Genomic DNA, 13,904 nt, shown 5'->3' with positions numbered 1-13,904 from the left:
CACTGTGTGCCGGCCCACTGCTGCCCCCACCTCTCGGGGCAGTTGGTGGAGAAGGGGGCTTTCCAAATCCACTACGAACCCTTAAAAGGCTGAATAAGGGAACTTGAAAGGATGCAGACAGGCAGGCAATCCGTAGTCGAGGGATGTAGGGCCATAAACCTCGAAGCAAGGTCTTGAACGTCAGGCAGAACGAGCTGAAAGAGGAGTCAGAGGAGTCCCAGATGAACGCTGGTTCCGGTCTCGACTGAATCGCCGCGGAGCACGGCACAGGCTAGGGCGGAATGGCGACGGCAAGCGCAGTTGGCCAAGGCTTGGTCTCCTCCCTTCAGCCTATTTTCTCTAACCCGCAGACCCGCTACCGGAGGAGGCGGGGAGCGGGCCGGAGAGTGCTAACAGTGACAGGCGGGGCGAGTCGTGGGCGCGTGACGTCACCCCAGGGTGTGCGCAGCGCGAGCGGAAGCGGAAGCGGCTCTGTTCGCCGCCTCTCCCACCGGCCCGATGAGCTGCAGCGGCTCTGGCGCGGACCCCGAGGCGGCGCCACCCTCTGCCGCCTCGGCCCCGGGCCCGGCGCCCCCGGTGTCGGCTCCCGCCGCGCTGCCAGCTAGCACCGCCGCGGAGAACAAGGCCAGCCCCGCGGGGACAGCAGGGGGGCCTGGGGCTGGAGCAGCTGCTGGGAGCACGGGACCCTTGGCGCGGGCCGGGGAACCAGCTGAGCGGCGCGGGGCAGGTGAGGACCAGGACGGGTGAGGGCGAGGGCAGCGCTTTGGACTGGGCCCAGCGGCGGTTGGGGGCAGAAGGTATAGGCAGACCTCGCTGGGGCCCTGCGCCTCCCACCTCTGTGTCTCATTTTGCTGGTTCTCCTCCAGCTCCGGTGTCGGCGGGTGGCGCGGCGCCCCCGGAGGGGGCCATGTCTAACGGGGTTTACGTACTGCCCAGCGCGGCCAACGGAGACGTGAAGCCCGTGGTATCCAGCACGCCTCTGGTGGACTTCCTGATGCAGCTGGAGGATTACACGCCTACGGTGGGCTTCCCGCCCGAACAAGGCTAACTAGCCTGCCGTCACAACTTTCAGCTACATCTCCGTGCTTTCCAGCGTCTTCTGTTTGCTTCCCTAGTCGCTCTTCTGATTTTTTTGCCCTCTGCCCCACAAACTGAGCTTCCTGATTACCAGGCCTATCCATTTCCCTCATCCTCCTCCCGCTCTGCTGACAGTTCTCTTAATTGATTTCTCAGATCCCAGATGCAGTGACTGGTTACTACCTGAACCGTGCCGGTTTTGAGGCTTCAGACCCACGCATGTGAGTAAACCCAGGGCAGGTTAGTTTTGGGTACTTGTGCAGTTTGTTTTTCATCTCCTTCTCATCTCAGTTTTTTCTCTCTAGAATTCGGCTCATCTCCCTAGCTGCCCAGAAATTCATCTCAGATATTGCCAATGATGCCCTACAGCACTGCAAAATGAAGGGCACAGCCTCCGGCAGCTCCCGGAGCAAAAGCAAGGTGTGAGGGGAGGCTCAATGAATCAGTAATTACCTTCCACAACAGTGGAGGCTTATCCTGCCACCCCCTTGGGGAAACTGAATCCTAGGGGAGGTATATGACTTACTCAGGGTCACCTATCTGGGATTGAAGTCTAGGAGTCCTGTGTTCAGTTGGTACTCTTCACTCTTTCCTCAGGACCGCAAGTACACTCTAACCATGGAGGACTTGACCCCTGCCCTCAGCGAGTATGGCATCAATGTGAAGAAGCCGCACTACTTCACCTGAGCCACCCAACCTAAATGTGCTTGTCTGTCCCCATGTCCCCACACCAGCCTGTTTTCATAATAAACTTTATTGTGACAGGCAGGGCTGATCCCTCCCATGTTGGGAGACACCATGTGGCAAGTGACAAAGCTCTGAGCCCACCCCTTTTGGGGCCACAGTGGTAGGGATTCGGGAAGGGGATGGACCCCATGGCTGGGGTAGTACCATGACTAGAGGCAGGGGAGGCAACCAGAGGCCTGCTGCTTTGGGGTGGTGCACTCCCCCAACCATGTCCTGACACCTTTGGAGTTTAGGCAAGGACTTTCCAGTCCTACTTGTCCTGCATCTTCTCCAGGATAGGCACAATCATATCAAATTTGGGTCGCTTTGCAGGGTCTTCATTCATGCAGATCTTCATGAGCTTACACACATGAGGGGAAATACCTGGTGGGATGGTAGGCCGAAGGCCTTCCAATGCCACCTGTGAATACAAGAAAAAACTGAGCCTTAGAATTTGAGTCTATCATGTAGAAAGAAGCAACTGGCTCTTGGGACAGGATTACTGTATATCCGAACAAATACAGAAGGAGCCCAGGCCCACTACAGTTATTTCCACCATCACCAATCACTCCCCCAACACAAATGTATGCTATTCTGCTCACCTTCATTCCAATCTCCATATTGGAGAGATCAGCAAAGGGTACCTCCCGTGTCACCAGTTCCCACAGAAGCACTGCAAAACTCCACATGTCTGCTGAGCGTCTGTTTGTGTCTTCAGGCTTCTTCTGCAGAGCTGGAAGGATAGAGCTTGTCTGTTCCAGCCCCCTGGCCTGTCCTGTCTCTGTCCCCTTCCACTACTGCTGAGGTGGTCCTTTTTTTATCTCCCAACGTGATACCCTCACCCACCTTCAGGGGCTACCCAGGCAGGTGCATACATGCGCCCAGGACATTGGAAAGAGAACTTGACATCAGCCATACTAATTCGGGCAGTCATGTCCTCATCAATCTGAGGAAGAGAAAATGGATAATGTAGAAGGAGGTAAGTCCTATACAGGGTAAAGGGCTTTGGGGCCTGGGGCAGGACTGAGCTTATGGCCTCACCATTACACTACGGCTATTCAGTGCATGTCGTGGGATGAGGGGTTCTAGTGTGTGTAGGAAGGCCATGCCCCTTGCCATGTCCAAAGCAAACTTCACAGCCTGGCTCTGGTCCACAACAAAATCTGAGAGGAGGCAAGAGTCAGTTCAAGAGGCTCACTCACCCTCTCCCATTTCCTCCCCAAGGAGATTCAGCATCCCTACTCACTGGTGCCTTCATGTAGTACATTGTAGAGGGATCCATATGGCATCCAGTGTGTGATGAGGGTAGGATGAGGAGCAGGTGGAGACTGGCAGGCACCTAGCACTGGGAGCACATTTGGATGCGAGAAAATCCTGGAATTGGGGGGAGTGGTTGAGACCCAGTATAAAAGATCTCTCAGTGCTATTCAGGGTTCCTTGGAACTAGCAGCTTCTAGGTTATGCCTTGTACTACCTGAGCCTGGGACACTCTTCATTGAAGTCCCTGCTCTTCCTTGTACTCCAGTCTCGAACCTTCAGCACCTTCACGACAATGTCATTGCCCTGCCAGCGGCCCTTCCATAGCTGAAGAACAGGTAGAGGTTAGGAGGCTTGAACCGTGGCTACCACTTCCTTGCCCACTAACTGGAGGAAAAACTTAAAACAGGTACGAAGCAGGTAATTTATGGGGGTTTAGTGAGGGAAGGACAAGAAGGGCAGGGGTCACCTCTCCAGAGTGATTCTCATTGAGCTTCGTCAGGAAGTTCAGCTGTTTGAAGTCAATGCCAGAGTGTTTGTTCAGGGTTCCATTTCCTAAGAGAGTGGGCAGGTCAGGTTCCCAGCTTCACCCTAACCCAGTATTATTTACTTGTACAACCCTTCTTCCGACAGTGATGACTCACGGGGCCGAGTGCGGGTGGTCCCCTTCCAGAATGTATCCTTGTATGGAATACGGTTGAGATTCTGGCCCATCTTCTCTGCCCGCTCTAGGGAAGAAAAACAACCTGAGCTGTGGTACAGAGGAAGAAGACAGGTGGGAAGGGACAAGAGGACACAAGCTAGCGGGTGGGGAGATGGACCTCGGAGAAGCTCTCTCAGGGGTGCCTTGGCTTTGTCCACAGGCATTTCTCCATACTTATTACAGATGCTGACAAGGGCCCCATTTGCCACCAGGTCCTGGAATGAAAAAGCCATTATAATGAGGGCCATTGCTACCTCTCTGGCAGTCACTGAACCAACCATGAACACACACACACATGTAGTACTTAATCCTGTGGGTGTCACACAGTAGTACTGACAGAAAGGGTTGAGGGTTCCAAAATCTCCCATCCAGGCCCAGATTTTACTTCCAACCCATCTCAGGACTTCAGGCCTGAGTACTCACCTCTGCCACTTGGTCTTGGCCCCAAAAACAGGCATAGTGCAGGGGCACGTTCCCATGTTCGTTCACTGCATTGATGTCTGCCTTGTACTGCAATAGCTGAACCCCATGGCCAGACAAAAAGAGGCAGAAGGTGCAGTCAGTCCCAAATGAGATACTGGGTCAGGGCATAGGAAAAAGGGGAAGAGTACACGTACTTTCTACTGTATTAACAGTGCCTGTGACTAACCCTCATGGCATGTATGTGATGTGGGTAACGAAGGGGTTTGTACATACCTTCTGTACAATATCACGGTGTCCATGACTGGCTGCCAGATGCAGGGGGGTGTCATCCCCACGGTTCATTACATTGATCCGTGCCCCCCGCATGATCAGCATCTCAACCACAGCAGAGCGGCCCTCTCGGCAGGCCCAGTGCAAGGGGGAGAAGCCATGATCGTCCCTTTGAGGAAGGGGCAATGGTCATTGAGCTGGAGGTGGGATGGGGCAAAGGTTTTGATTCCTGAAAAACTGATAATTACATACTCTCTGGGAAGGCTTACCTTTCTAGGACTTTGATTCTCATTCATGCCAGCAACTCCCAAAGCTGTCCATTTCAGACCTTCCCCTGAGCTTCAAACCAAACCAACTAGCTAGATACCTCAACAACCTCTATAAAAAATTTTGTTATCTTCACTATATCCCACATCTCATTTCATGAAGTGGTAGCACTCTTCCCCTTGTTTCTCCTGCACCCTTTCCACAACATCTGTTGGTCCTTTCTGTTTTCTACTGCGTCTTATATATCCTCCTACTTCAGCACTTGTCACACTGGATTGTAAAAATCTGTTAATATACTGTCTTGTCTGTTAGACTTTAAGTTTCTTGAGGGGATGGATTGACAGCAGCTGTTCAGTGCACATTAGTTGGGGAGAAGGCAGGCCACAACTTACAGGAGAGAAAACAAGCTACTATTTGGCTCTGGTACTGAAACTAACATCTAAAAATGGGATGGAATTTAAATGATGTTTTGGAAGGGTTTATATTGAAAAGGAGAAATGCTTTTGACTACTGATGAGGCAGACAACAAACCACCATGCAAAGCAGGATTCCCCTACTTAGCAATCCTATGCACAGAAAACAAGAAAATGAGAACGGCTGTTTTGGAAGGAAAACTATATCCGATTTTTTTTCTCTTCTCAGAGATATGTATTTTATAAAGTAAAATACGTATACAAAGAAAACAAAACAATTGGTTTGGAGCTGTGCCTGCCTGACAGCATGGGGCCATAAAAGGAAATTTCCTCTAGTTCGGGGCTGCAGATTCAAGGGGCGGAACAGGGGGCGGTCCCTGGTCTGGGCCAGCAGCCTCCAGATGCCTTAGTGCTGTGGTCACTTCCTGTGTTGGGACTGTAGGCAAGGCCTGGAGCTGATCAGGGGTCTGGCCATCCAGATGCCCCTACAGCTGAAGAGATTGGGGTTGTGGCCTTTAACTTAATCATTTCCCTCCAAAACTTGCTCGCATCTGCTAACACAGAAATAGCCAAAAGCTTTTCCTGGATGGGGATATCCCCAGGAAGCAATGACACCCCCGTTTATCAGTCAGTCTTGCCTCCTAGACTTTTAATTTGTGCCCTAACTTATCAGCCTCCAGTACTGCCTGTGGCCCTAGGGCAGGCCAAACTCTGGGGGCAAAAGTATGGGCACAAGGGTTCTGTTCACTCTCAGGCTGCGGCTGCCTGTCACCCCAGGGCCTAGACTTTTATCTCAAGGAGATCTGCAGGAAATTAACCCCCTCTTCATATCTAGCATATAGCCAGCTTAGGCCCCCATACCTTATCCTCTCAAACCAGCACCAAAACCTTCCAGTTTCATGAATGTCACCCTTTTTCCTTTTGTTAGCATCTTCTTAGAGTCTTCCTAGATGCTAGGCCCACTGGGCAACTGCCTAAGCCTATATTTCCTCACCAACAAAATCGTAACAGTGCTTAATTGTCTTTATGAGTACCCTTTGAGAACTATATGAAAAATGTAACAAATGACTTTGCGAAGTATTAAAGAGAAATAATGTAGAACATAATGGGAACCAGTGAAGTCTAGACTCAGAGGACAGGTCATCCTGACCCGTCAAACCTAAAAACTAAAGTCTACCAATCTTAAAAAATAATTAGAATCTGCCACTTTGAGTCACCATCACAACATTACTCTTCTTGCATTCCTATCTCAGCCAACCTTACAGAACTAGTCTACATTCACTTTCTCTATTTGCTCACCTCCCATTCACTTTTCTTTTTCTCCCCCCCCCTTTTTTTTTTTTTTTGAGACGGAGTCTCACTCTGTGGCCCAGGCTGGAGTGCAGTGGCTCAATCTTGACTCACTGTAACCTCCACCTCCCAGGTTCAAGCGATTCTCCTGGCCTCAGCCTCCGAGTAGCTGGGATTACAGGTGTGCACCACCATGCCCAACTAATTTTTGTATTTTGAGTAGAGACGGGTTTCACCATGTTGCTCAGGCTGGTCTCAAACTCCTGACCTCATGATCCACCCACCTCAGCCTCTCAAAGTGCTGGGATTACAGGCGTGAGCCACTGTGCCCAGCCTACTTTTCAACCTGCCACAAATCTGCTGTCTGGAGGGCAGGGATAATGTGATTCTGGGACTCTAGCACCCAGCACAGAAGGTGTTCATCATAGTCCCTTAAATGAAGGAACCCAATGTACTGTGATTTCTTCACCCATTATTCTGAAACAATACTCATAAATCATCAAATATATCCTAACCGCACACTGAAGGGGACAACAGACACTGGGGCCTACCAGAGCGGAGAAGATAGGAAGAGGGAGAGGATCAGGAAAAATAAATGGGTACGAGGCTTAATACCTAGGTGATGAAATGATCTGTACAACAATCCTCCATGACACAAGTTTACATCTATATCAAACCTGCACATGTACCCCTGGAATTAAAAAAAATCCCAATTGTAAATTCAATAGCTACTTTGAAGTATTAATGTTCTTTGATCTCTCAGTAGCCTGTACTGCTGTTGACCATCTCCCCCTTCATTAAAACATTCTCTTCTCTAAGCTTTACTCACACATTTTCCTACTTCTTTTTCAACTTCCAGTTGCTCTTTTTCAGTCTTGTAGGTTTCTTGTCCCCTGACCTCTTGCCTTCCACTCTCCTGAGACATTCTCCCTCACACCCATGTCTTCAAGTATCATCTATATGCTGATTCTCTGTCTCCAAGTCAGATTCCTCTCCTGAATTACAAATCTGCATAACCAACAACACACTCAACATTTCCACCTTGTTGCCTTGTCACCTTAACTTTAACATGTCCAAAATAGAACGCCTCATCCTCCAGTTTTCTCCATCTCAGTAAAAACAACCACCATCTTATCCAAGTGCCCAAGCCAGAACCCTGGTCCTCATCTTTACCCTTCCTCACTCCCCACACCAAGTTCCACAATTCTTCATCCTAAAGACTTCTGGAATGTGATAACCTCTCTTTTTCACTCACCCTAATTCTAGTCGAAGATAGCATTACTTCTACGATGAACTAGGCAAGTGCCTCCTTTCCACCTGCTCTTCACAAAGCATCCAAGATGATACTGAAAAATAGACAATCTCATTATGTCACTATACAGCTTTGAAAACTTGCTTTTAAAGCAAAGACCTTCTTAGAGCCTAAATATGCTTGCATGATCTGCCTGATCCTTGCAGTCCTCTACAGCCTTATGCCCTGTTCTTCTCTTGTGCCCAATGCTCAAACCCACAGAGATCATCTACCTTCCAGCCATATGGAACTCCAATTTCCTGTTTGCTCTGTGCGTTGCCTCCTAGCCTTTGCCCATGCAGTTTACTGAGTCTGGAAAGCTCTCTGCAGCCTCTGCCTGTGAAACTCTTATTCAGCAGTCAAGATTCAGCTCAAACACTGCGTCCTCTGTGAAGATCCTCTGTGCCCTACAGGCTGTGCTTAGCACTCATTAACACGAATGGCAAAGTCAGCCGCCCCCACCAGACAGGAGCACTCCACTCCACACAGCCAAGAGGAGGTCTCTCATCCACCAACCGCTTCAGCTCACCCCTGGTTGAGGTCGTTCTCCGTGTTGTCCAGCCACAGGCGAACGGCGACTGCGTTGCCCTCCCGGCACTGAGTGAAAATGTCGTCCATAGCAGCGTCCCGGCGCCAAGTCCCCTGGATTGGGGAAGCCTGGGGACTCTGGGGTGATCCAGGGAAGGAGGATGAACCCCAAGCTTTGTCCTTTACAGGAGAGAAGTGTTTGTATTGGGGGTTGGGAGCCTCAGCTGCGTTCCCGGCTACTGGTGGTCTGTGAAGGAGTTCGGGTCTGCGGGATGATCCCTGACTGTGTCCTCTAGGCGCGAGGTAAGGGCGGGGCAGGGGGTGATGAAGAAGTAGTGTTTCCTGAACGGAAGTCGAGAGCAGGCAACTAGACCCTACTCGCGAACAGAGTTGGGGGAAGTGGGGAAGTTCAGGCTCCGTATACTTTGGGGGAGGAGGCCGGGGGTCCTCCCCAGGGTTGGCTCGGTTCCTTAATCGGAACTCAGGCGAAGTGAGGGGTGACAGGTTGGCAGGGCCCCCAGTCGTAGGCAGGGGGCGCGGGTCTTTCTCGCACTTACCGGGACTCGGGCAGCAGGCTCCTTCTCCGGGGAACTCCCGTCCGGCCGCGCCCGCCGCCAGCAGCCAGCCCCGCCCAGCCCCTGGCGCTCTTGAGCTGCAAGGGCCTCCGTCCCTCCCCTCCCGCCGCCTCCCTGCCCTTCTAGCCGCGAATGGCTAAACTCGATGGTTCGCTGCGCCGCGCCTGCAGCTCTAGCCGCCCTCGGCTGTCATGCTTTGGTTTCCGGCTCCGTTCTGGCTAGTCTGAGCCCTCGGATTCCTAGGGAGGCGCTCTGCACGTGGAGAAGAGCGGGGACTCCGCGACCCTGCTCTCCCGACCCTGATGTTCGAAGAGCCTGAGTGGGCCGAGGCGGCCCCTGTAGCCGCGGGCCTTGGGCCTGTAACCTCACGGCCTCTGCCTGCGGCTGCCTCGCAAAACAAGGTGAGTGACCCTCAGGGGCAGTGGTACCTGTTTCAGGCCGTGAAGCGGACACTGGTGGATCCCGGTATTGTGTGTATTGCGGGGAGGGTTACCTGTGGCACCGTTGGGGGCGAGCCCTGCTTGGAACATCCAAGAACTTCCAAAAGAAACTGATGTTGGGTCAAAGAGAAAGCTGGTGAATAGAAGTTGGTGAAGTGAAGAGGGTTCTGCAGACAGGAAAAAGTACGTACAAGGGCCCTGGGACAAGAGAGCATGTTCTGTTAGAGTCACACACAAAAAAGTGATCCTTGTGGATGGAATACAGAGTAAATGACAGGAGATTAGAAGTTTTGCATATACTGAGAATAGAGAGAAGCCAATGAAAGGTTTTAAGCAATGGAATGATTTTTTTTTAGATTTGTATTTTGAAAGGGTCATTGGTTACAGTGTGGAGAATGGAATAGAGAAAGTAAGAGTTGTTAGTATCATTGTTCGAAGGAGGGTGTGGGAAACTTAGAATCTAAGTTCCTGGCCTAGGATTATCCAGTAGGACTGCAACCCAGAATCAGCCTTCTCGACCACATACCTTCTCCTTTGAGCCTCTGCAGATGTAAGGGCTGTGCTTCCTCAGGCTTTTCTTACCCTTCAGTCCGCTTCCATCATGGAATCAGCCTGCTTTGTTTCCTCCTTTTTCATCCCCTAGCCCCATTACCGTAATGCAGGCCGGTGGTATCTCTGTCTTCATTTCTCCCCTTCAGTTTTTTCTCTACACTGCAGGTAGAGACATGTTAAATATTTAATATACATGTGTGATCACATCGCTGTTGTGTTCAGAAACCTCCTTACCTCTTGTGGAAATGTATCAGCTAGAGGCAAAAGCTTGAGGTGAGGGGTTGAAACTCCTGGTCTCTGGCCTTGGTCTTGTTGCTTGTGGCCTTACTGCGTTCCTTTGGGAAAACCTCCATTAGCTCATTTACACATTGAAGAAAGAGGGATAGGTGGTTTCTCTGCCTTCCAGCTTCCCAGAGGTTGGGGTAGTGATGTGAAAGTTCCTCTGGGTTCTGGCAGGCTTGACTGGGAAGAATTCAGATGCTTCTGCTAGTCTGAATCAGGTCCACATCTCTCCCTTCTTATTCTCCAGCCCTCATCCATTCTTTCCAGCCCCGCTGTGATCCCTTGTTTTCCTCCAGGGCTCGAAGTGCCACCAGCTCTTGGCCACATTACGGACCCTAGAGGCAGCATCTCTTTCCCAGAATCCCCCCAGCCTACCTAGCAGTGACTCTGAGGAGGAGGAGGTGAAAAGGAAGAAGAAATGCCCCAAAAAGGCATCGTTTGCCAGTGCCTCTGCTGAAGTAGGGAAGAAAAGGAAGAAGAAATGTCAAAAACAGGGCCCACCTTGCAGTGACTCTGAGGAAGAAGTGGAAAGGAAGAAGACATGCCGCAAACAGGCTCTTCTTGGCAGTAACTCTGCTGAAGAAGAGAAAAGAAAGAGGAAATGCCAGAAACATGCCCCTTTAAATCCAGCCCAGCACCTGGATGATGCTGACCAAACAGGTACCATTGGATGTATATTTGTGTGTGTGTGTGGAGAGGGGGGATCAGCTAATTCTACATACAACAGAGGTTATCCACTACCATTAGGGTTAGGGCCAGTGGTATACTCAGGCAATAAGAAGTACTTTTATTCAGACCACAGTCACTGTCTCAAAGATGGAGGTATGACTGGGATGACTAGCCATGCCTCTGAATTTAAGAGATCTTGCCTCATGTGCACCGTCCCATCTCCCTCCCTGTAGGTCCCAAAGCTTGGAAGAATAGTGCTACAAATGACCTGCCAAAGCCAAGCCCTGAGTCCACTTCCCCTAAACCCCCTCATACATTGAGTCGCAAGCAGTGGCGGAACCGGCAAAAGAACAAGAGAAGACACAAGAACAAGTTTCGGTCACCTGAGGTGCCAGACCAGGCTCTAGCCGAGGCCCCCACAGAGAAGACAGAGGTGCCTCCTGTGCCCAGGACAGAGAACCATGAGGCTCGGGCAGGAGCTTTGCGAGCCCGCATGGCACAGCGGCTGGATGGGGCCCGATTTCGCTACCTCAATGAACAACTATACTCCAGGCCCAGCAGTGCTGCACAGCGTCTCTTCCAGGAAGACCCTGAGGCCTTTATTCTCTACCACCGCGGCTTCCAGAGCCAAGTGAAGAAGTGGCCACTGCAACCAGTGGACCGCATCGCCAAGGATCTTCGCCAGCGGTGAATTGGGGTCAGGCACTGTGAGAAGCCATGTGGTGGGTCAGTCATAGGCTCAGATCAGACCAATATGTGACCCTTCTCTTCCACTCTCAGGCCTGCGTCCCTAGTGGTGGCTGACTTCGGTTGTGGGGATTGCCGCCTGGCTTCAAGTATCCGGAACCCTGTGCATTGCTTTGACTTGGCCTCTCTGGACCCTAGGGTCACTGTGTGTGACATGGCCCAGGTAAACCCCTATGTTATCCGGCTTGTGCTTCAGGCCCAACCTCCATATGCTAATCTCTAACCTTTCCTTCCCCTTTTCCATCCTGGTGTTTCAGGGTTGGCTTTCTCCTTCTGCACTGTGTGTGCTTTACACAACACTCTCTTTCCACAGGTGCCTCTGGAGGATGAGTCTGTGGATGTGGCTGTGTTTTGCCTTTCACTGATGGGAACCAACATCAGGGACTTCCTAGAGGAGGCAAATCGAGTACTGAAGCCCGGGTAAGAGCTGCTCCTTAGGACACAGATGTGTATATATATGTATGCCTGCATGGGTCTGTGCATTTACATAGAACTTTCTGTCCTTCTCAGGGGTCTCCTGAAAGTGGCTGAGGTCAGCAGCCGCTTTGAGGATGTTTGGACCTTTCTGCGGGCTGTGACCAAGCTAGGCTTCAAGGTTGTCTCCAAGGTGAGGGCCCCAAGAAGTCTGTACCTGTTTTTGTCTCATGTGGCCTTTTCAGGGTACTGGTGTTTGGGAAGGAGGCTTTAGGCACAGGAACAGACATTTTGCTCCCCAATAGAAAGGGGAGCCCTACGAAGCTTTCTGAGCAGAGGCAGTAAGTGCATAGAGGGAGGTGTTTTAAGGAGTTGGGGTGAGGATTTGGTTCTTACTGGGTTTTTTTTTTTGTCCCTAGGACCTGACCAACAGCCATTTCTTCTTATTTGATTTCCAAAAGACTGGGCCACCTCAGGTAGGGCCCAAGGCTCAACTTTCAGGCCTGAAGCTTCAGCCATGTCTCTACAAGCGCAGGTGACCTCTGGATCTTCCTTGAAAGGGGAGGCAGAGCTCAAACTTCAGGTTCAGAACTGTGAAGACTATATCCAGCCTGGCTGTGAGCCGAGCCAAGACTTGGTTCCTGGTGGAACCCCAAGGACGAAGTGTGATAAAACCTCTGGCTCAGACTTGCTGTGCTAGAGGTTTCTTGGTTATAAGGTGCAAAAGTCACTGGGGCTAGCTAAACAATGAAGAGTTTATTGTGAGAACATGGGAATATCTGGGCATCACAGACCACTTTAGAAGTCATGAAAACTGGATGATTTGGAATTCAAGACATCTTTAGGTTTGGCTCCTCTTTCCAACTGAGAAGCGACATGGCTTTTTTGTCCTGCCCATCTCCACTCTGCTCTTGTCTGATCTGTTTACAAATCAGCTTCCTCTTCTCAACCATAGCTTCTGTTCCTGCAGCTTTGGTTTGCCTAGGCCTTCAAGGTTGCAGACAGGCAGCTGTTGCTGCTTGACTCTGAGGCAACTGGTAGTCCACCAACATCCTGGCTCAACACATCAGTCTGAGCCACCAGGTTGAGACTGTTTGGATGTCCCTATACTGAGCATTTCTAGTGGTTTATCTTTCCCCTCTCCCCTAATCTCCATCTCTGGAAGCATATGCATCAAGCCAATCCCAACACCTGTTATCCAATGGGACTTTGGTATGTTTATGGCTGAGAGCACAGATTTTGGAATCAGGTAGACCTGGATTTAATTCCTGGCCTGCTACCTAGCCACTTAAAGTCATTTAATCTCTGAATATCATGTTCCTCATTTGGAAAATAGTAGAATTTCTGTCTTGCAAGGTGGTTGTGTGGGTTAACTGGGGAACTCTATAGCCAGGACTGGGAACATAGGAGGTGTTCAATAAACTAGCTATGACTATTACCTGTTATAAGCCTTCTTGTTTTTTGAAGATCTTCCCTAGGCTGGTTGGAGGCTGAGAGGTAAAGAAAGGATTTGTTGACTGAGGAAGCCTGTGGGAGAGCTCAGGATAGGCCTTTGAGCAGGCTTACTTCATAGGCTAATGACTCTTAATAGATTCTGAGCTGTCTGTCCTTGGAGGGGTAGTGAGGGAGCTGGGTCTTTATACATAAACAACTTGTTGATGCCATGTGGGCTTGGCAGGATTGGGCTGTTCATTAGCAGAAGAGTCTGTCTGTTGTTTCTTGCAGCGGACTCAGATCAGCATGTCCTGGGAAAGCTATACACAAGGTGCTGAGGGAAGGTGAGCTTGAATGATAGATTCTGGGCCTCCCCCAGAAGGTTTCTGCCATATGCCCAGGTGTAAAGATACAACTTCTTGTGCTTGTTTCCAGGAATACCTGACAGTACCTATCGGGAGATCATAGGCTGTATAGCCCTGAGCCAGTTGGATGCCTCTAGTAAGGGGATGGAGGTTTTCAAGCAGGCTCTAGGCCAGAGGGCAT

General features: G+C 50.7%; 3 protein-coding genes across 10 annotated transcripts; 2 read left to right on the top strand and 1 right to left on the bottom strand.

Annotated features, from left to right (window-relative positions):
* The first annotated feature begins 473 nt into the window (after positions 1-473).
* Positions 474-1,845, top strand: TAF10 (TATA-box binding protein associated factor 10). Its single transcript, XM_002754957.7, has 5 exons — positions 474-727; positions 867-1,021; positions 1,234-1,298; positions 1,383-1,497; positions 1,675-1,845. Exons 1-5 carry the CDS (start codon positions 499-501, stop codon positions 1,762-1,764), a joined length of 654 nt encoding a protein of 217 aa, XP_002755003.1. The 5' UTR covers positions 474-498; the 3' UTR covers positions 1,765-1,845.
* Positions 1,816-8,874, bottom strand: ILK (integrin linked kinase). 8 transcript variants are annotated; one of them, XM_078340401.1, is made up of 14 exons: positions 8,803-8,874; positions 8,247-8,425; positions 7,682-7,772; positions 4,460-4,625; positions 4,187-4,282; positions 3,882-3,978; positions 3,705-3,788; positions 3,530-3,615; positions 3,278-3,387; positions 3,050-3,177; positions 2,845-2,966; positions 2,650-2,749; positions 2,406-2,536; positions 1,816-2,224 (listed from the first exon to the last, which is right to left on the bottom strand). In XM_078340401.1, the coding sequence occupies exons 4-14, from the start codon at positions 4,559-4,561 to the stop codon at positions 2,075-2,077; spliced, it is 1,206 nt and encodes a 401-aa protein (XP_078196527.1). In that variant the 5' UTR covers positions 4,562-4,625; positions 7,682-7,772; positions 8,247-8,425; positions 8,803-8,874; the 3' UTR covers positions 1,816-2,074. The 8 variants fall into 8 exon arrangements, with proteins under 8 accessions (XP_078196527.1, XP_078196526.1, XP_078196525.1 ...); XM_078340400.1 differs by lacking the exon at positions 7,682-7,772 and having other exon boundaries at positions 8,247-8,587; XM_078340399.1 differs by lacking the exon at positions 7,682-7,772.
* A 93-nt stretch (positions 8,875-8,967) lies between these two features.
* On the top strand, positions 8,968-13,362 carry RRP8 (ribosomal RNA processing 8). Its single transcript, XM_054242003.2, has 7 exons — positions 8,968-9,221; positions 10,391-10,754; positions 10,997-11,450; positions 11,544-11,673; positions 11,824-11,930; positions 12,021-12,117; positions 12,344-13,362. Exons 1-7 carry the CDS (start codon positions 9,123-9,125, stop codon positions 12,461-12,463), a joined length of 1,371 nt encoding a protein of 456 aa, XP_054097978.1. The 5' UTR covers positions 8,968-9,122; the 3' UTR covers positions 12,464-13,362.
* The last annotated feature ends 542 nt before the right edge of the window (positions 13,363-13,904 follow it).

The sequence above is a fragment of the Callithrix jacchus genome, chromosome 10 (assembly GCF_049354715.1).
Source record: "Callithrix jacchus isolate 240 chromosome 10, calJac240_pri, whole genome shotgun sequence".
Classification (NCBI taxonomy): domain Eukaryota; kingdom Metazoa; phylum Chordata; class Mammalia; order Primates; family Cebidae; genus Callithrix; species Callithrix jacchus.
Note: the sequence above shows the minus strand (reverse complement) of the source record. Positions and strands in the feature narration are given on the sequence as shown.